Raw genomic sequence first — 21,858 nt, forward strand, 5'->3', positions numbered from 1 at the left:
CGAGGGGGCCACACCACCTAGCCGCGCGGGCCCCCCCTGGGCCGCGCCACCTGGTGGTGTGGGGCCCTCGGGCCTCCACTTCAAGTTCCCTTCTGGCTCCGTTAGTTTCCTGGGAAAATAGGGCCTTCTGCATAAATTCCGAGGTTTTTCCCGAAAGTTGGATTTCTGCACAAAAACGAGACACCAGAGTAGTTCTGCTGAAAACAGCGTTAGTCCGTGTTAGTTGCATCCAAAATACACAAATTAGAGGTCAAACAATAGCAAAAGTGTTCGGGAAAGTAGATACGTTTTGGACGTATCAACAACCATTTCATCAATGATCACCCTAAACACAAGGCATAAAAGATGATCAAGATGGATTCATGAAACGAGAAAGGAGGAGACACCATGCCGGTGTATATTGTGAAATGATAGGCCCCAACCACCAAAATGAGGCAAACAAGAAAGCCCCTCCACCATCGCTAGGCAGAAATGAACCAATAATGCCGTGATCTAACAACAAAAGCGGCATCAAAAGCAAACACTGCATTATGCTTCATAATTTGGATGTGCATAATAGTCTTGTTATGCACTTATGCTTGTTAATATTAAGATATCGATGCATGCTATACTTGTCTTGATACTTGGACATAAAAAAACCCTCCATCTTCAGGCTACAACCTAGTTGCTAGGGCCAATACCCTATTCATCAAACAATTCTGTTCCTCTCCTTGTTGTGTAGTGGTTTCATGTTACTCACTAGAGCCCAGGATGCTCCTTTGCGAGTGACCACGAAACGAGCGTGACGTTGTGAGTCCCACCTGCGAAGGAGGCGACCTTATGCCCTCCCACAAGAGTGACACAACCTTATCCTTCCTAGCCCGTCTTCCCTGCACCTCTCCCCCAACTCCCTCTCCCACGCCATGCCATCCAACCTCGTTGGAGCCGACGGAGAAGGCGGCGATGAGTCTAGAGTGAGCCAACAACAAGCTCTAAACTTGGGATCGGAGGGTGCGTGTTCCGTTGACACCAGCAAAGAAAGGGGAGGAGAGGGCTTCGAGGGATGGTTGAGGCTGCGCGGGAGCTACACCGATCACGAGTGGCGGTTCCAGGTGCTTTGCTCGACCTCGGTTCGTGTGGGGTAGTGCCGAAGGTAAGGAAGAAATGGTTTAGGGCTAGGGTTTTAATTTTATCATTTTGCTGTCTCAAAGTGACCCCACATTTCGTATCACGTGGATGGCCGCCAATAAGCAACCATAGTCTACCACCCCTTCATCCCAAACCACTCGTACTTGCATGTTCCGTTTTACTCGATGGCATATAGATTCAATCGGTTTGTCTTCTCTCTTCACCTCCACTTCTACCATTCTCCACAACAGATTTGCAATTGCATTTGTTCCCTAACGAGCAAACACTAATCATCTTCACCATGTTTTTTTTTTGCATTTCCATTTATTGGCTTCAAAAAAATGTTAAGGTGGTCAACTTTCTTCCTAGTGGCAAGTGTGGTGACAAATCTCCCTAGAAAATTAAGAAAACAAGATATTTCTATTTTCAAAAAAGTATTCCAATTCGATAAATCGCGGAATTATCCTGTTTGGAAGTATTTATGACGACAACAAACAGTCAAACGTTTCCGTTTTAGCTGAAAACTGACGAAGTGGAGAAGAAGAAGCGATGAGTGTTTTCCTTGCGCCACGTTTCGCAAATAACCTTCTTCCCCGAGGCCGAAGCCGCGTCAAACAAAATAACCTCGTGCGGTGCGAGCTCCCCTCCCCACCTGGCCTCCTCCTCCCTCTCTCTCTCTCCCCTCTCCGCTCGCCAATTCCCTCGCCATCTACCCCCCACCCACGCGCCCACCGGAACCCGCCGCCCTCGACGGCGAATCCGCGGCGCCCGCCCCGCGAATCCGGGCCGCCCGCGCGCGCCCAGATCCGCACCCCCGCGGCGCCCCCGGATGTCATGAGCCGCCCCCATTTGCCCGCAAACCCGCGCGCAAATGGCTTCTTCGACGGCGCGGGCCGCCGCCTCTGCGAGATCGAGGAGGCGGCGGCCGCCGTAGCCGCCGCCGACCAGCCCTGGTCGGGCTCGCCGTCGCAGTCCACCTCCCCGTCCTCGGCCTCGTCGCTGCCCATGTCCTCCTGCGGCCAGTACATGCTGCACCGGGTCGGCAAGTTCGACACCCTCGCCGGCGTCGCCATCAAGTACGGCGTCGAGGTAATGTCACGAACGGGACTCATCTTCTCGCCAGGGCCTACTGTTTTTATATTACATTTGGAATATCAGAGACAGAGAGGATATAAAATAACAACGGTCTTTAACTTCTACCTGTTCTTGGTAGCCTCCCTGTTGTATATCGGCGATAATACGTTTTGAATTATTTGCTCATGCTGAATTGCTGATGTGTAGGTAGCCGACATCAAGAGGCTGAATAGCCTCTCCACTGACCTCCAGATGTTTGGCCACAAGACGCTGCGGATTCCGCTCCCTGGAAGGCATCCTCCCTCGCCTTTCCAGCACAACGGTTCATACGACGGCGATGACAGGTACTACATACAATGCTAACTTTACATTTGCTTTTTAACATTTTTTTCCTTCTTCCGGAAAAGCGTTAGCATTCTACTTACTTAAACCATGCCACTAGTGAGTTGACATGTTGTAGTGCTATTAAAAACGTGTTGTGCATTTTTTTCTGCGAATGTAGTGTTGTACATATTGATTACATCCTTACGAGTTTGTTCAGACATGTAGAAGGATCAAATGGGTAATAACACATTGGGTTTGATTTCAGCTCTAGTCAAGGTAGTTGGATTGGCTATGAACTACTGTTATCTTTTGAAATTGTAGTGTTATAAGTTGGAATGGAAGTCTTACGCAAAGTTATCTTATTGTACCTCATATTGCTGCGTTTATTACTTTTTAGCTGGACCATGTCTCTTTTATGGAACCAATTCTGCCTAAAGCTTTTCCTTCACAAAAAACTCAACTTTATATTTTGTATATTTTATTCCTATTTGAAGCGAATGCATGCACACTTCCGTAAGGTGTATGTCGTTACGGGAGGAGTTGGAGTACAAAATTTGTGGCTAGCCAATTTGTCTCTATGATGCGCAGTTAATCAGTTTGGTCGTTACATAACTTAGCAATTTTGAATTCTCACTGCACAAAGGGATTTCCATGTATATTTGGGCAGTTGTTGCCTGTCTTGTCATGTTCTATAGTTCATCAAGTGACCATATTGAACATAAGTTAAGCTGACACACGAATAGCCTTGAAGATGGGGGAAATGAAAAAAAAAAACACATTTTTGATGAACTTGTGAACATGTCTCAGTCTCTCGATCATCTTGTACATTACTGGACATATTTTTCTCCTTCTGATTAAGGTGTGTAGACACTTTCTAAAATAAATTCAACAAAATGCACACACTTTCTATGAGCAGGAAGTGGTTTTAGTAAATTCAACTCCACTAGAGTTTCATCCATGGTCTCTTATAGATTCTAATATCCTGTTCTAGTTGGCATTGCAAATGATTTTCTTCTGCCTTTTGCATGCTACAACACTTCACAAACTAGCTACTTGCTATGGGTTCTCTTTGCACCATCAGACTTCTTTTGCTGTCTCTACTTTATATGCTACCAGGTATAACAATATAATATTGTTTCAGGGAATGTACTCCACGGCGCCTTCATGAAGATCTACTGGATTCAGTTTTGAGAACACCAAGACACAAAGTTTCACCAGCCATGAGCCTTTTGCAGGGGTACTATGGTCTCACACCACCTCCAAAGAGGGATTCAACACACGAAGGAACTGAGATGTCGATGTATGGGAAAGGCAAATCAGTTTCCTTGGTTGACGGGCCATGGTCTGCAGAGACACCAAATCCTAACAAGTTCCTGTTTGAGCATAGGAATGCCAGAAGCCCAACAATAGGTTCTGTTGTGAATGGCGAGTCCGAGGAGAATGGAGACAGCGAAAGGCCAGTAAGGCGGCACCAGAAAGCTGACGGGGAGTTGTTACTTAGGGAGGAAAATGGCAGCGCTTTATTGTCGAGGGCTGGGAAAGGGCTCGCGTTGAGGCCAAAGGCAGGCAGTCGAGCAGACATGAACAAGAGCCATCAGAACCTTATTGCTATGATGGAGCCTTCGTTCGACGACGGGCTTCAAACCGTGAAGAAATCGTCGAGCACGCCCGAGTTCCAAGAGCCAGAGAGCAACAACAGCAGCTCCTCCTCCATATGGTCAGCGAGCAAGTGGAGCCTAAAACCGGACGGTTTCACCCTCCCTCTTTTTGACAGCATTCCGAAGCCAATCTCTGCTTGGAAAAACAAGGCGGCCCGAGATTAGCAGTCTTGTCCATCTCTTGGCTGCCCACCTGATTCTTCCCCTGATCTCTGGCAACTGGCATGTATTGCCCACGAGGAGCTTGAGCTCAGGTCGGCGCCGGTCCTCCCAGCTACGGAAGTAGGGCAGGACCTTGATTGGTTCCTCCTGGGTAGCCATGACACAGAAGATGAGGGCACCCAGTCTTCCACGATGCAGAGACGATGCTGAGGTCAGTGTCCGATTTGCATGGTTTGTCATGCTGTATATTGGAGGTGCTGCACCTACACCGGGTAGAGGCGTTACCAATTCTTCACATAAATTATAGATGACACAGAGCCTTGGGTATTCACGGGTATTCTTTTGTACACATTGGAGATAATGTAGGATCAATAGGCAGACTATATGTTGTATGTGTGGTTCCATACACTAATATAGAGAGATTGGTCTTGTTCAGCTTGCCTGAGTTGTGTGTTTCTGTTTTGGCTGCTCAATCATGATAAAATGCAGTCATTTTGGCACTGGTTTGAATTTCCTGTTTGCGACGCCAGGATTTTGATGAACTTGTCGGAAAATTAAACAGGCTCATGTGAAATTAGTGCGTTTTGATCTAGAATATTCCCATGTTCATTTTTTTTTCAGGAACATGCAAGTGACTGCATCAATTGGAAAAGGGTGTGTACATGACATGTTAAAGCTCAAAATGCATTTCTTCGAACTGAAAATAAGAAAGAGAAAGCAAAGGCTCCAGTCATACATCCGATTGGCATGATGCTGCGGAGCAAGACCCACTCGCAGGCGAAGAAGCACTTGCAATCACATGTGAGATTCCTGCAAAAAATAGTACATTAAGGTATAAAGCATCTATGTTCAAACTTCAAATTCAAAATGCATTTCTGCAAAGAGAGAAAAAAAAAGAGAGTAAAGTTTCAGACATTCATCCGATTGGCATGATGGGCTGAAGAATTTGCTAGCACATGCTTTCTGACAAGGATGACCCCACCAGTCAGCCGCCCAGATGAATCCCCCGGAACCTCCAGCACAACAGCTTTGCCTCGTTCCTCCCCCAAAACATTCCTCCCCGCCAACGAACGCAGCGAGCGCAACCCACAACCACAGTACGTTCTTCCTCACGCACTTGGCCTTCTCCCCTCCGCCGATTTATATGCTCAGCTGGGCTACAGACATGCGCTTCCCCACCCCCACCTCGCCCACTCACCCGCACCCAACCCCATCCCGATGGCGGCCAACGACGACGACCCCCTCCCCCCGCCGCCGCCGCTGCCGCCGCCTCGCCGCCCCCACAAGCAGCTCCACCCGAGGAGGTCGCCAGAGGACTCCCATTCCCTCCCTCCCCCCACATCCCTGAATCTCCATTTCGCTATTCCGCGCTGCGGGTTTCTGGCGCCTGCAGATGGAGAGCGCGCTGATGGGTTCCGTGTACCGGTGCAGGTACCAGGTGGAGGTGTTCGAGGCCGCGCTGCGGGGGAACACCATCGCCGTGCTCGACACCGGCTCCGGGAAGACCATGGTCGCCGTCATGCTCGCGCGAGAGCACGTGCGCCGCGTGCGGGCCGGGGAGGCGCCCCGCCGCATCGTCCTGTTCCTCGCCCCCACCGTGCACCTCGTACACCAGGTGCGCCCCCCTGGAAGCCACGGGGTTCCTGGACGGCATCATTTCGATGAAATTTTCCCTTCGCGCGTTCTGAGGTGGCTGTTTCTCTCTGTGTGTTTGCGCTCGCGCGCGCTGTAGCAATTCGAGGTGATTCGGGAGTACACGGACCTCGACGCCACCGAGTGCTACGGAGCGTCCGGGGTCGCCGAGTGGACCGCCGAGCAGTGGAAGGAGCAAGTCGGGAGCAAGGAGGTAACTGTTTTTTTTTTTTTAATCCTGCGCCTGCGCCGTGCTTCAGACGATTAGTGTTCGGCCGGGATGTACCGTGCCCACCATCTGCTCGACAAATTAATGACTTCTTCACAACAAACGAACGCTGTTGTTTGTGGCTGGCAGCTGTTTTGAATCGTACTATGTAGAATGATGCCATAGTTTCTTTGCTCATTAGTGTGAGGGCTGTCGACTAGAGCTATTTTCTGAAGAACCATGCCTGTGAAAACGCTGGGTCAGGACTCAGGACACCTAGATAATATTCTCCTTTCAGTGGCTCTCTTGTTCAGTTTTGTGGATACCGTAGTTGTTCCTATGATTTTTACCTACCGTATTGTGCTTAGCATATGCATCCCGTTGCTATCTGGCAACATGATTTTTTACTGAACAATGCATCTCTTTTGTGTCGTTCCAGATTGCTGTTATGACGCCACAGATACTCTTGGATGCTCTCAGGCATGCTTTTGTAACAATGAGCGCAGTGAGCTTACTAATATTTGATGAATGCCATCGTGCCTGCGGAAACCACCCATATACAAGAGTAATGAAGGTAATAGGCCTGTCAAGATATTTTTCTTCTTTTGACAACATCGGTACATAAGTTTTGGCTTGATTTTCATGCAGCCTTTTGAGAGTTTGATTAGGAGAGCAGTAAGTATTTCTTAGTAGTCTGACATGTTGAATTTACTAATTCCTTGCATCTCTCTTGGGTTTGAAGGAATTTTACATTGGCTCTCAGTGGAGGCCAGCTGTATTTGGAATGACAGCATCTCCTGTTGCTACCAAAGGCAAGAATTCTACACATGACTGCTCCTTTCTTTCTACCCTCGCTGATTTATATTTCGTCAGTAGTTTCAGTGAATGAAGATTATTTGGTTCTTCAAATCAGCCTGTTGTATGACCCGTCATGTACCATGTGTGGTGCTCTTGTCTTCTGCATCACAACATCTTGCACTTCCACAAGTGTGATAATCACTCTTGTGCCAACAGTGCTCTACTTCCCTGCACAAATTGCAGTTAACAACCTGTGCATGATTGCTTTCTGTTTCGTACTGATGACTGGTAATACAACTTGTGCATTACATGTTCATTTGTTTGTTTTTATTTTGACTTATTCTGCCTGCGACTCATCCTACTTGAAGGCACTTGCGACTTGGGACCAATTTGTGAAATCAAAATTATTTTCCTTCTTCAGGATGATTGAGTAGATGCAGCATTTTATAGCGCTGTTCCCATGCTCATTATCTTTTACATTACGACCTTTTATCTATTTCCGATAAAAAACGAGCGGAGGAGGGAACTTTTTTCTCAATAAAGATTCCATTCTTTTCAGGCACTTCCACAATACAAGATTGTGAAGCGCACATTGCTCAACTTGAACTTACATTGGATGCCAAGGTTATCTCACCGTCCAGTAATTCTTTCACTTTGAACTTTATTGAGCCTTTGGAAAACCCATTTCGCAGTGATAAATAATATCCATGTCTTACATGCCATTCCAGGTATACATTATACAAGATCGGAGTGAACTTGAGAGCTTTTCCCCTCCTGCAACAATTGTGAATAAATTCTATGATGCTTACTTGATTGATTTTGAAGATCTGAAATCAAAGCTACAGACATTGTATGCAGAGGTGATTTAACTTAACCATGTTTCGCCTCATTCATAAGAGATATCTATTATTTGGAGTAGCCACACCTAGAACACCTTGTCTTTTCCTCTTTGCATTATATTATTCTATGAATGTATATTTATTACTTTGCATTGTTGCACAGTTTGATGCTTTGTTGGTCAGTCTGGAAGAATCGTCGCCAAATAGATTTGAAGACACCAACAACATATTAGAGACATCAAGAAAGACTTTGTCCAGATACCATGGGAAGATATTTTACAGCCTAAATTATCTAGGCCCAATCATAACCGCCGAGGTATTGTAATATTTAATTGGTAGTTAATGTACATCTAGCTCCACCAAATTTTCTCGTAAGAGTCATACAGCGTCATTGTGCTATTTCTGATCTATTTATTTTAGTTGTAGTCACAAAGTTCCAGTTTTCTGCTGAAGTTATTCAAACTTTTTTGCCCATGTGTAGACTATTATTGGCAAATTCCTAGCTGACAGACTGTCAAACTATTCCACAAGTTCAGGAATTGCTGATAACATATCTGAATTAGCAATGATGGGCTAACTTATATGGAGTAAATGGACTGTTGAAAATTACCAGCATTTTAATGCACTTTGGTGTATGTTCGAGAATTGCCATTTGTTGGTTCAAAATTATTTTATGTTGAATATCGAACATAACAAGTCTGTTGAGGTAGTTGCTGAACTATCTGAGCAACAACTTTTTTTTCTTCGAGAAAATGCAGAAGCTTTGCATTTTTGTTCATTGATACAAAGAGTTCGATACAAGCCTAGAGAGGCAACACCTGGGTACAACGCAGCACTCTACGCACTAGGCCGGGGAAGCAACACTGCTAGACCCGAAGCTCCAGCTGCCACCCACTACTTGGCTTCCACCTTTATCGTGTCACGAAAGCCAACAAGATCAAGCCATGCACCGTCGAAGATGACTGCGTTACGCCGCTTCCATAGCCACCAAGCTATGAGCATAGTCGCCGAGGAAGAGTTGACCTGAAAGAAAAGAATGCATGTCTTTCTTTCATAAAAAGATCTTCTATAAGGAGGCTAAGAAAGTGTGGGTACTTTTTTGCCGGCATACATACTCCCAACTATTTTCCTTATCTCTAATACCGGTACTACGTCCTTGCCAAGAACTACCGTAGAGCGGTCTTTCTTTGAAATAGTCCTCTCACACATATTCGTTTACTACCAAAGTAATGCACAGATGGCCGCGTTCCACCAATCCGTGAACTTGACCCTGAAACAGGGTGACCTGTTTCATGGTAGAGTTTGCTGGAAGAAATGTTAGAATTTGTCCTTTTTTTTGTGCTCTACCATATAAGTTCCCGTTCTGTACTAAAAAGTTTGTGGTCCAACCATTTTTCCTTGCCTGTGAAAGTTATGCTACTTATTCATTATTTTTCCATACCATTTTTTATTGTATCTGTTTGTCTTCGATATGAAAGAGTGTGTTATTCGTTTCTGGAAAAAAAACTCAGTATTGCTCTGTTAATAGGTAGTGAAGATATATAATGAAAGCATCAAGACACTTGGTGATTCTGAAGATTGCCTCTACTCTAAAGCTAGCTTCAACCTACACGAGTCTTATTTTAAGGAAGCCTTATATTTGATAGAGGAAGTTCTGCCACAAGGTATGGCTCCGAATATACACCAGTTTCATGTGTTACATCTTATTGTTTTCACTCGCTACCAGCCTACTTATACAGGGAGGATCTGCAGTATCTTTCTGTTTATAAAGGGTAGGTGATAAGATAACTTGAAATGCAAATTAAGACCACATTAAGGTCCCATGGTTCTTTAGATAAGTTTTCTTTATATCGGCATTTCTGCATAATATATCTCGAAATAAAATCATGCTTCTACACAATCCTCTTGATTCACACACTGTAATACACTAATACTCTATAGAGGTGAGCTATGAGAAAGTATCTGCAGTGTGCATAGTTTCTATAGCAGATAGCCAAAGAGACAGTTAAGTGGTGATCTTCGACCATTTTTAACAGCCGTGTGTGCTACATGTATACTGTTCATTATTTTTGGGTGGAATGTAGAAGCACTCCTCATGGTGTGAATCTGTATCCTTACAGGCTTAAATTATTAGTTTTCTTAATGCACCTACTGTTTATGTGCACGCGTTTTGATTCGTGAGGCATTGTGTCGATGTCTCACTAGATTGCTAGCATCTTGAAAACTACAATTTCGTGCATTGATAGTTTCTAATTATAATTCTACTGATGTAATTGCATAATAGGTTATGAAGAACTAATGAAATCAGAATCTGGTTCTGCGCATTTAAGTAAAAGGGGATATATTTCTTCAAAAGTGGATGCACTAATCAACATTTTTAAATCATTTGGGTAAAGCCATATTCTGCTCAATATGCTTTGTTTTGCTCATTTTTGGTCTTCTGTTGGCAAACTTTTTCCTAATCCATGCATGTTTTATCCACAGGTCATCAAACGAGGTGATTTGCCTAATTTTTGTAGATAGAATTATGACAGCTAAAGCTGTTGAGAGGTTCATGAGAGGAATTGTAAATTTCTCTAGTTTTTCAATTTCTTACTTGACTGGAGGGAGTACGTCAAAAGATTCTCTGAGCCCAGCAGTGCAGAGATTTACTCTGGATTTGTTTCGAGCTGGAAAGGTATTCTATTTAAATTCCAACTGTTGATTTAAACAGGATTCCGAATGATATATTAATTCCAGGTCAATTTCTAGGTAAACCTGCTTTTCACTACAGATGTGACAGAAGAGGGTATTGATGTACCGAACTGTTCTTGTGTCATACGCTTCGACCTGCCCAGAACTGTTTGTAGCTACGTCCAATCTCGTGGTCGTGCCAGAAGGAGCAACTCAAATTATGTTCTTATGATTGAGAGGTACAGCGATTGTCGCACTTCTTAAGTTACATGTTGGTATAGCTTATTTAGCTTCATAGAAAGTTTATTTGGCCGCCATTTACTCTTCATTTCCCGCATATTATCAACCAGAAGTGCGAGTTCCTAGTCAAGAAATTGCTAAATCCTGATCTTGTCAGCTTAAAAAATGTTACAACCATGTCTAAACATTTTTTTTTCATAAGTTTATGTTGGAATCTAAGATTAGTGTAATAGTACTCTAGTAGAGTCTAGAATGCTCTAGGGGAATTGGAGATTAGTAGTCTCCTAGGAAAGTCTAGAATATTCCAGTAGTGTGCTAGAATCTAAGTTAGTTTATTAGCAAAGTCTAGAGTATTCTAGGGAGTGTTAGTATAGTAGTAGTGTCTAGACTATTCTAGTGTATGAGTTAACATGTAAGCCTAAGTTGAGCTATATATATGAGAGGGTGTGGAGGTCCAAGGGACCAACCCATCCACAATTTCCCCAAAAGCCTACATGGTATCGAGCTAGAGGCGGTGATGGTGTGTGCTACGGGCTGCCTGTGGTGATTCGGTGGAGTGAGGTGGAGTTCCGCAAAATCCGGGGAAATACAACGGACGGGCGGAGGAGTGGAGTGCTGCCCAGGTAGAAGTGTTGATGTGAGCTGCTGCAGAGGTGCGGAGCCAACCGTCTGCAGCGTTCGGAGTGGTGGTTAATCTTGCAAAGTTCGGTGTGGTGGTGAAGGGAGCAGCTGGGCGAGGTGCAGCTGCTTGTGGCTTGCGAGTGAAGAGGGAGAAGCAAAGGTGCTGATTTACGCGTGTGCGAGTAGAGGACAGAGGAGAGACCTAAGCTGCGTGTGCAGCCGGAAGAAAGATCCGGAGGGGTCGAGAGATCTGCAAGAGTAGGTCAAATATAGCGGAGAAGAGAAGAAGCACATAAGCTGGTTTGTTGGTGATTTTCAACAATATTGATCAATGGGGAGAATCAAACAATTGAGAAGCTACTTGAGAAAATGACTCAATTGCTCAAGGAGATTGAGAAGTTGAGACAATCAAGGGAGAGTGCAGAAATTCCAAAACAAAGTGGAAAAACAAGCTGTCCTAGGAAATTGTGTGAATCTTGCACAAACGGAAGAAGCAATCTCAAGTCGGGCTCCCGCATTAAATGGAACTTGTTCAAATTGGATTCCGGATTCGGGAGCATCGGCACATGTCACGGGTAAGTGGAGTGAGTTTGCATCATATACTCCACATCCACCCATGCATAAAGAGACAATCCAAACAGCCGATGGAACTTATCAACTCTGTGAAAGGGGTCGGCACAGTGAAATGCACTCCGTCCATTACATTGTCTTCGGTATTATATGCTCCATCGTTTCCGGTGAGTTTGGTGTCTATGAGTTCTTTGGTTGATGATATTGATTGTCGAATAATTGCCGATCGATATAATTGTATAATTGAAGAGAGGAAGACTGGAAGGAGGCTTGGGATAGGTGTGAGACATAAGGGATTGTGGTACTTGGATAGAAGGGAAACCGATGAAGCATTGTGCACTGCTCTCACAGTTGTTACCAATGATGATGAGGCAAGGTTGATACTCCAACATTGTCGATTGGGCCATATGTCCTTTGATACTATGAGTAAGATATTCCCTGAAGAAATGAAGAAGGTGGACAAAGAAAAACTTGTGTGTGATGCATGTGAGTTTGGAAAACACACCAGGACATCATATGTGAGTCGTGGACTGCGGAGCACGTTGCCCTTTGTACTGATTCACTCTGATGTATGGACTTCCCCGGTGGTCTCTGTTAGCGGGATGAAGTATTTTGTCACCTTCATTGATTGCTACTCCCGAATGACTTGGATATATCTTCTGAAACATAAAAGTGAGGTGCTTACATGCTTCAAGGACTTCTATGCATATGTCCAAAATCGCTTCAACGCTAGTATTCAAATTATCAGGACGGATAATGGGACGGAGTATGTGAACAATGAATTTGGCAATTTTCTTTCCCAAAAGGAATACTTCATCAAACTTCATGTCTCGATACTTCTCCACGGAATGGAGTAGGCTGAAAGGAAGAATCGTCATCTGCTTGGAGGTGGCTCGATCACTTATGTTTACCATGAATGTGCCCAAATTCTTGTGGAGTGAAGCGGTTATGACTGCTACTTATCTCATCAACCGGATGCCCTCAAGAGTGCGTGGGATGAAGACTCCATATGAAATGATCTATGGCCAAAATGAGTTCATCGTTCCGCCAAAGGTGTTTGGGTGTACTTGCTTTGTTAGAGACCATAGACCTTCGGTGGGAAAATTGGATCCTCGTCTTTGTGAAGTGCATCTTCATTGGATACCCATACGGACAAAAGGGCTACAAGTGTTGGAGCCCTAGTGAGCGGAGAACATTTGTTAGCATGGATATGACATTTAGAGAGTCTGAGCCGTTCTATGGAGAGAAGACGGACCTCAGCTCGTTGTTTGACTTTGACTCTCCTAGCACAATCGAAGCTAGTCGAGAGGGGAGAGTGAACTTTTGAGGACAAAGGAACATGAACCATCCGAGTTGTTGTTGGTTCAATTCCATCTCCTACGAGTGAAGAGAGATGGACAAAGCCAAATGAGGAAGAAAATCTAAGGGTGTCTACAAGGAGACAAGCTACAAGTGAAGAGAGATGGAGAAAGCCAAACGAGGAAGAGAACTTGAAAGTGTATACACGGAGAAAATCGCAAGCATGAGCAGCGGACGACAAGTGACACACGGAGTGCGGGGGAGCAACATGTGCAACAACAGGTTCCCACGACAAGTGACACACGAGTGCGGGGGAGCAACATGCTCCAACAGGTGTTGAAACCGATGAATTGTCCGATGACGCAGGTCCATCTATTACGAGGGATTCAATGGACTTGCCCATTGCCTTAAGAAAAGGAACCCGAGCTGCAGCTAGAAAACCTCCAAATTGGTACCAGGAGGAGCATGACATTGCTAATTATGTATCATATGCATCTCTATCTACGAACTACGGGGCCTTCATCGCATCATTGCAATCTGTGGTGATCCCAAGAGATTGGAAAGAAGCAAAACAAGACCCAAAGTGGTACGAGGCCATGTTGGAGGAAATGAAAGCTCTTGAGAAGAACAATACATGGGATCTTGTTACTCTTCCAGCTGGAAAACGTCCAGATTACTTGCAAATGGGTGTATTCCGTGAAGCAATCCCCAGAAGGGAAAATAGAACGATACAAGGCAAGGTTGGTGGCAAGGGGTTAGAGTCAAACATATGGGATTGACTATGACGAGACCTTTGCGCCTGTTGCAAAGATGAGTACTATAAGAACTCTTATTTCTTGCGCTGCTAACTTTGGTTGGCCCTTGCATCAGCTGGATGTCAAGAATGCTTTCTTGCATGGAGATCTCCGGGAAGAAGTTTATATGGACATTCCACCTGGCTTTAGTAACTCCAACACCCGGGGAAGGTGTGCAGATTGAAGAAGTCTTTATATGGTCTCAAGCGGTCACCAAGGGCATGGTTTGATAGGTTCCGGAGAGCCATGCGCAATATGGGTTACAAGCAATGTAATAGGGATCATACCGTGTTCTATAGGCATTCGGGGCGTCGTATTACCATCCTTGCGGTTTATGTGGATGACATTGTTATCACCGGAGACGATAATGATGAAATAAGCCGGTGAAGATGAGATTGAGCGAGAGAATTTGAGGTTAAGGATCTAGGACAACTCAAGTATTTCTTGGGTATTGAGATTGCGAGATCTCCTAAAGGAATAGTTATCTCTCAACGGAAATATGTGTTGGATCTACTCAATGAGACTAGTATGCTTGGGTGTCGGCTCGCTTCAACTCCTATTGAGCAAAATCACCGACTATGTGCTCAGTCAGGAGATCCAGTTAATAGAGAGCGCTACCAACGGCTTGTTGGTCGACTTATCTATTTATGCCATACGAGACCTGATATATCTTATGCCGTGAGTGTGGTGAGCCGCTACATGCATGACCCAAGAAGTGGACATCTAGAGGCAGCTTATAGAATTTTACGCTATCTGAAAGGAAGTCCTGGAAAAGGTCTATGGTTCAAGGCCAATGGGCACTTGAGTGTGGAGGGATATTGTGACGCTGATTGGGCAAGTTGCCTTGATGACAGAAGGTCAACATCAGGTTTTTGTGTCTTCGTAGGAGGAAACTTGGTATCTTGGAGGAGCAAGAAGCAGCATGTGGTCTCAAGATCAACTGCAGAAGCAGAGTATAGAGCAATGGCGGTGTGTTTGTGTGAGATGTTATGGATGAAAGGCCTCCTATCAGAATTGAAGCTACTGCGGAGAGGGCCATTGAATCTTTGGTGGCCATTGAATCTTTGGTGCGACAACAAGTCAGCAATAAATATTGCTAACAATCCCGTTCAGCATGACCGAACAAAGCATGTGGAAATAGATCGATTCTTCATTAAAGAACGGCTTGACGAAGGAACCTTGAAGTTAAGCCATGTAACCTCTAGAGAACAAATAGCAGATTGTCTAACCAAAGGATTAGGTAGTAAGGAATGTTTGTTGGCATGTAACAAGATGGGAATGATAGATATCCATCGCCCATCTTGAGGGGGAGTGTTGGAATCTAAGATTAGTGTAATAGTACTCTAGTAGAGTCTAGAATGCTCTACGGGAATTGGAGATTAGTAGTCTCCTAGGAAAGTCTAGAATATTCCAGTAGTGTGCTAGAATCTAAGTTAGTTTATTAGCGAAGTCTAGAGTATTCTAGGGAGTGTTAGTATAGTAGTAGTGTCTAGACTATTCTAGTGTATGAGTTAACATGTAAGCTTAAGTTGAGCTATATATATGAGAGGGTGTGGAGGTCCAAGGGACCAACCCATCCACAATTTCCCCAAAAGCCTACAATTTATGACTACCTTTTCACCTTTGGACCCTTCACATGGAATTTTCAGGGGAAATATGGAGCAGCAGGAACGCATATTCCGTATAATACAGACTGAGTACTATATTAAACATTTTGCTCTTTACAGAAGCCCCAATGTTTCATCCTCTAATTCTCCTATGCAAGAGAAGTACACATACCATGTTGATTCAACAGGAGCAACTATAACTGCAGAGTGTTGCGTCAATCTAATTCGTAAATACTGTGAGAAACTTCCTAAAGATAGGTACACGTACTTATGCTCTACGATTTCTAGCTTTTGTTGTTCTTTTTGTCTGCTTGGAATTCCACATCATCTGTAATCATTTAATATGCTGGTGTGCTTAAGATTCCTGAACTGTCATGGACCCGATTCCGTGGATAGCATGTGGGTGGGACAGTTGGTTAATTCGAGTGTCAGGCATAGCTAAAAAAAACTATTCCTCTATGCACGCGCTTACTTTCTTTCGTTAGATAGAAGTGATTAATCACTTTAGCATTCTTCCGCAGATATTACATGCCAAAGCCTTCCTTTGAAGTGTCTGGTGAAGATGGATCATATCAATGTATCTTGACTCTACCTCCAAACGCGGCATTTCCAAGGATAGTTGGCCCCTTATGCAGTACATGTAATTTAGCCAAGCAGCTTGTATCCCTAGAGGCATGCAAGAAACTGCATCAGCTGGGAGAACTTAACGATCATCTTGTTGTACCCATAATTGAAGAACCTATGGATAATGATATTGCTTTGACCTATGGGAAATTCATTTCAGGACCAGGTATGTGTATAACAATATGTAATATTGCTTATGTTAAAAATTCTTTAGATAAGAAATTAAGAACATTTCTTTCTCCACTTCACCATTTTATTTGTAACTATTGATTTTATACACTTCAAAATAACAACGCATCAGAATAAGACTAGGCTTGCCAACTTTTCGTACATGCTTGAACCGTGTGCAACAAATGCTGGCAGACTGTGTTTATTTCTTTTGCACAATGATTGCTATATGTTAACTCTGCGCATGTATGAGGTTGTGTTCTGGACATTTTTGTTGGTGGCTTGAAACAAATATGACTTCCAACTGTTGAGATGTGCTGACCTTACATAGTTACTTTACCATTTCATCTTAGTGGTGCGGTTACATTGCATAGTGCTGTTTGTAAGTGAACTGTCAAAGTTTCAATAGAAATCCCTTCTTCCCAACTTTTTGAGTGCTTCTCTCGTTGTAGATGATTATTTTTTCATTGCTCTTTTATCATTTTGTCAGGAACAACTAAAAGAAAGGAGCTCCATGGAACAACAAATGTTCTAGCTCTGTCGGGATCGTGGGTTCATGGAAGTGAAAATGTCACGCTGAATACTTATAGATTTGATTTTGTTTGTGACCAAGAAGGTGAAAACTATGCTGGGTTTGTTTTGTTAATGGAGTCGGCACTTGATGATGATGTAGCTTGTTCAAAAATGGATCTCTTCCTGATCCCTAATAAAATGGTATATACCACGGTAACACCTTGTGGAAAAGTTCAACTGAACAGAAAGCAGGTTGGTCAAGAAATAATATCATACTGTTCTTCAGATTGATAAATTTATGTAAAATTTATATGGCCACGTCTTAATTTCGTTGTTTCTTCAGCTACGTGAAGGGAAGTTGTTCCAAGAATTCTTTTTCAATGGAATATTCGGCAGACTATTCCATGGTTCTCGGACAAGTGGAGTGCAAAGGGAATTTCTTTTCAGAAAAGGACATGAAATACAATGGAGCTCAGAGAGCATGTACTTGCTTTTACCTTTGAGGCATTCACCACCTATCCAGCAAGATCTAAGCATACACTGGGAGGCAGTTGAATCCTGCACCCAGGCAGTGGAGCAGTTGAGAAATTTGTATATGGAAGATGGAAATCTTCACGCACATTTTATTCAAGACAGAAGTATCAAGGGAGAAGACATTATTCATCTGGCCAACAAATCTCTTCATTTTTCCACCATAAAAGATTCAGTTGTGCTATCACTTCATACTGGGAGGATATACAATGTTCTTGACTTGATCTATGACAGGACTGCTGAGGACTCATTTGAGGAGATGTATAATGGGAAAGCTTCACCATTTTCTTCATTCGTGGAATACTACCATGAAAAGTAATTCCTCTATTATATTCTTAATTGAAATTAATATTTTTTTCTGATATGCTTCTTGAAGAACTTCTCTGTTAATTACCTTTTGTAGGTATGGTATTACTATTCAACATCCAAATCAACCATTGTTGCTGCTAAAGCAAAGCCACAATCCACACAATCTTCTTTTTTCAAAATTGAAGTACATAGGTACTGGCCATATATCTTACTCCTGTACCTTCTCCCTTTTTCTGCTACGATGAATTGAACGGTAGCTAATGGTTTGCTATTTTGTCTGCTTTTACATGAAATTCTACATGACCTGGGGTAGATGATTCTACGGGCGATCCTTTGCTCATGGAAAAAGAGCAAATACACGCCCGAGTCCCACCTGAACTATTAATCCACATTGACGTGACAATTGAAATTCTCAAATCGTTTTATTTATTGCCTTCTGTAATGCATCGACTTCAGTCTCTCATGCTAGCCAGCCAGCTTCGCAGAGATATTGGTTATACTCAACACATACCAGCTCACCTGGTCTGTTTACTTTCATGAGTATAATTTTACTGCTATGGAAAGTTAGAAGACCTAAATGACTTGATGTGTTTTAATGTCAGATTTTGGAAGCTATCACAACTTTAAGGTGCTGTGAGACATTTTCCCTGGAGCGTTTAGAACTATTGGGAGACTCGGTACTGAAGTATGTGATAGGATGTGACCTTTTTTTAAGGTATCCAATGAAACATGAAGGTCATCTTTCTGATATGAGATCCATAGCCGTCTGCAATGCTACACTTCATAAACATGGAATATGGCGATCCTTGCAGGTAGATGGTCTAACTTCAACACTATTGGAATGGTTTCAACTTCCTGAAGTTTATGATGGGTTTTGTTAGACAATTAATTTCTGTTTAGTTATAGTTCACGTGCACTGAGCAACTTAGCCAGTCTTATTTGAGCATGAGAGCCAACTTCAGATAGCAAGTTGTTTGCTTCTATCCGTTTTGAAATTTAGTTTTGTTGGAATACTTGAGAGTCTGATGTTTTCAAGCGATGCTTCTTCAATGTTATTTTTAATGAAAAACATGTTTTCCAGATATCCTACAAAAAGGGAGAACTTATATAGAAAAAAAAGGGAGAACTTATATAGAAGCAGAGTCAAGTTGCGTATAGGAGATAAAATAAAAACTAGATACCCAATATAATTTCATTTAACGAGCTACTGATTCCCAGAGATGCAAGGTTGAGAATACAATTCAGAGAATATGTGTATGTTTACTGGCTAATGGTTATTCTTGCTCTCCAGGGTTATGTACGGGATAGTGCATTTGACCCACGGCGCTGGGTTGCTCCTGGACAGATATCATTGCGCCCTTTTCCTTGTAACTGCGGGATTGAGACTGCATTTGTTCCAACTAATGGAAGATATATCACAAACGACCCATCTTTTGTCGTGGGAAAACCATGTGATAGAGCTCACAGATGGATGTGCTCGAAAACGATATCTGATTGTGTTGAAGCCCTAGTTGGAGCATATTATGTTGGTGGTGGCATTGTTGCTGCACTTTGGGTTATGAGGTGGTTTGGTATTGAAATCAAATGTGATAGAAAGTTGGTACAAGAAGTAAAGCTTAATGCATCTTATATATGCTACTTACCTAAAATAAGGGATATTGAGGAGTTGGAAGCAAAACTGAAGTACACCTTCTCTGTCAAAGGCCTTCTACTGGAAGCCATAACTCATCCATCTCTGCAGGAATCAGGGGTTGACTACTGTTACCAGGTCAGTGTAGCAGCGTATTTCTGTATTTCTTGGTCATCATTTCATTGCGCTTCAGTCAGAAATTGCTTAAAATTATTATCTATCCATGTCTTCTGTCCTTAACATGCTTTTTAACTCTGCTTTTTTATTTCAGCGTTTGGAATTTCTGGGTGATTCTGTTTTGGATCTACTAATTACACGGTATCTCTATGTTACCCACACTGATGTTGATCCTGGTGAATTAACTGACTTACGTTCTGCTTTGGTTAGTAATGAAAATTTTGCGCAAGTTGTTGTAAGAAACAATGTTCACAGCCATCTGAAGCATGGGTCTGGAATACTTTTAGAGCAAATTACAGAATATGTTAGGTCCAATTCAGAGTGCCAAGGGAAGGATAATGAATTCCTTCAACATGCTACATCTAAAGTACCTAAGGTTAGAAACACAGTTTCATACCTTAGCATCCGACGTTTCAATTTTGTGCTTTTATTTTTTCTGCGATATTTCTTTGTGGAGCTTTCCACAGCCAATATTATACGTCGAAGTTATCATGCTATTTTTTTTCTTTGTTTTACAGGTACTTGGAGACATTATGGAAAGCATTGCCGGTGCAATATTTGTAGACTCAGATTTTAATGTTGATTTGGTTTGGAAGATTGTTGAACCGTTGCTTTCTCCAATGATTACACCTGATAATCTTGCATTGCCACCTTATCGGGAGCTGCTAGAGTTATGTAGTCACCTTGGTTATTTCATAAATTCAAAATGCAGTAGTAAAGGAGAAGAGGTAATTATAGATATGTCAGTGCAATTACGAGATGAACTGCTGATAGCCCAAGGACATGACAGAAATAAGAAGAGTGCAAAGGCAAAAGCAGCAGCTCGTATTCTGGCAGATCTAAAGGTAGATTCCTTAATTATAAATAATAATATTGTGTTAGTCTGTAGTTCATGGCAGCTGCCTCATGGTTTTGGTGGTTGTTTAGTTGATTGGGTAGCAGAACTATACCCTGGGTGCACATTTTCTGCCCTATTGCAATAGAACCATAAAGATATGTTGTGTATTGCACCCTAGTGTATTTAAAGGTCCGTGCTTTTAAAATAGATGATATGTTTATGTCAGTTATCTGTGCTAGAAACTGATGTTCAAGTTTCAAGCAGAAACGGGGTCTTTCAATCAAACAATGTTTATCCAAGGCTAAGCAGCTGGACGTTATATCTTCGAACCTGCAGTCTCACTTGACAAGTGTAAGCTTCTAAATAGTTTTCCAGCAAATGCTTTACCAAAGTGTTGTACTCTGTTATGGATAATGAGTATTATTACTTTTTTCTGTAGTTAGAATCACCACTTGATTATTCTGATATGAATGACTATTCTAGCCTGGGAGGTCTGTCCTCACTGAAAGAAGCAGGTATGTAATATTCCCATTTTACTTGTCCTTTGGGATATTTGTGTTGATGTTGGTTTACAGCCTGTCAAATATGACATGCTATTTTGTATGTCTTCAGTTGTTCTTACGCTCAAAATGGATAAAGGTGGACCAAGAAGTGCTCTTTTTAAGCTATGCAAGAGGTTGCAGTGGCCAATGCCAGAATTCGAATTTGTGGAACAACGGTTTAGGTATGTCCTGGATTATAAAGATATATATCACCTCTAGAAATGAAGGAATATTTTATTTCACTAACATTAGCAATGCTAATATTTTCTATCTTCAACAAATTAAGCTGTGAATGTGCTAACCAACAGGACTCCTATTATTCTGGACGGGGTAACCACAACGAACTTCAATAGCTTCGTTTCAACCATCACCTTGCATGTACCTGATGTAACAGCCATTACACTTGAAGGCGAGCGGCGTACTGACAAAAAGGCTTCTCAGGATTCAGCATCGTTGATAATGCTACACAAGCTTCAAGAGCTCAAGGTCTGTATATGTAAGACTTAGCAAAGCACCATGGATCCACTTGCCAGCTACTACTAATCAACCTGGGGATCTGGTCTCCACTCCCATTTCTGTTAAAATTGTTTATGAAGAACTCGGTGGTAGTGCTATTTAACCTTGCATTGCTGTAGAAAGTATTGTGTGGCCACTTGGGTTCGCTAGTTTCCATAGTGTTGTGTTTGGAGGGATTGGAAGCTACATTTCTGTCTTCTAAAATTATAATATATGATTTAACTTACTGAACAAAGAACATTTTGTGAGAGTTGATATTGGTTTGCCTTTTCTATTTTGGACAAAGATATTGGTTCGGTTTGAACCATATTTGGTGAATTATTTACCTTACCCATAAGGTACTGCAGCACCCAAGTAGAGTTTCAAGTTCAAAATTCTCCTAGGTTCCTAAAGGAATTGAGTTT

General features: G+C 42.7%; 2 protein-coding genes across 2 annotated transcripts; both read left to right on the plus strand.

Moving 5' to 3' along the window:
- The first annotated feature begins 1,941 nt into the window (after positions 1 to 1,941).
- LOC124676057 lies at positions 1,942 to 4,752 on the plus strand. Its single transcript, XM_047212137.1, has 3 exons — positions 1,942 to 2,196; positions 2,389 to 2,525; positions 3,647 to 4,752. Exons 1-3 carry the CDS (start codon positions 1,942 to 1,944, stop codon positions 4,326 to 4,328), a joined length of 1,074 nt encoding a protein of 357 aa, XP_047068093.1. The 3' UTR covers positions 4,329 to 4,752.
- A 545-nt stretch (positions 4,753 to 5,297) lies between these two features.
- Positions 5,298 to 21,445, plus strand: LOC124671711 (endoribonuclease Dicer homolog 3b-like). Its single transcript, XM_047208050.1, is given in 26 exon segments — positions 5,298 to 5,629; positions 5,757 to 5,940; positions 6,058 to 6,171; positions 6,605 to 6,739; positions 6,908 to 6,977; positions 7,523 to 7,641; positions 7,644 to 7,823; positions 7,966 to 8,118; positions 9,331 to 9,466; positions 10,087 to 10,140; positions 10,286 to 10,479; positions 10,554 to 10,714; positions 15,649 to 15,864; positions 16,128 to 16,396; positions 16,889 to 17,163; positions 17,255 to 17,757; positions 17,846 to 17,943; positions 18,065 to 18,273; positions 18,354 to 18,563; positions 19,043 to 19,519; positions 19,653 to 19,934; positions 20,077 to 20,403; positions 20,661 to 20,747; positions 20,836 to 20,911; positions 21,009 to 21,120; positions 21,247 to 21,445. Coding segments are annotated over 26 exon segments (5,172 nt in total).
- Positions 21,446 to 21,858: the final 413 nt, after the last annotated feature.

This window comes from Lolium rigidum, chromosome 7 (genome assembly GCF_022539505.1).
Source record: "Lolium rigidum isolate FL_2022 chromosome 7, APGP_CSIRO_Lrig_0.1, whole genome shotgun sequence".
NCBI classification, from domain to species: Eukaryota; Viridiplantae; Streptophyta; class Magnoliopsida; order Poales; family Poaceae; genus Lolium; species Lolium rigidum.

Excerpts from the sequence above, each read along its gene's own strand:
- LOC124676057 (XM_047212137.1), top strand. The coding sequence starts at position 1,942 with ATGAGCCGCCCCCATTTGCCCGCAAACCCGCGCGCAAATGGCTTCTTC. Across the intron at positions 2,197-2,388 it reads CCATCAAGTACGGCGTCGAG|GTAGCCGACATCAAGAGGCT; the intron begins GTAATGTCACGA and ends GCTGATGTGTAG. Across the intron at positions 2,526-3,646 it reads TCATACGACGGCGATGACAG|GGAATGTACTCCACGGCGCC; the intron begins GTACTACATACA and ends ATATTGTTTCAG.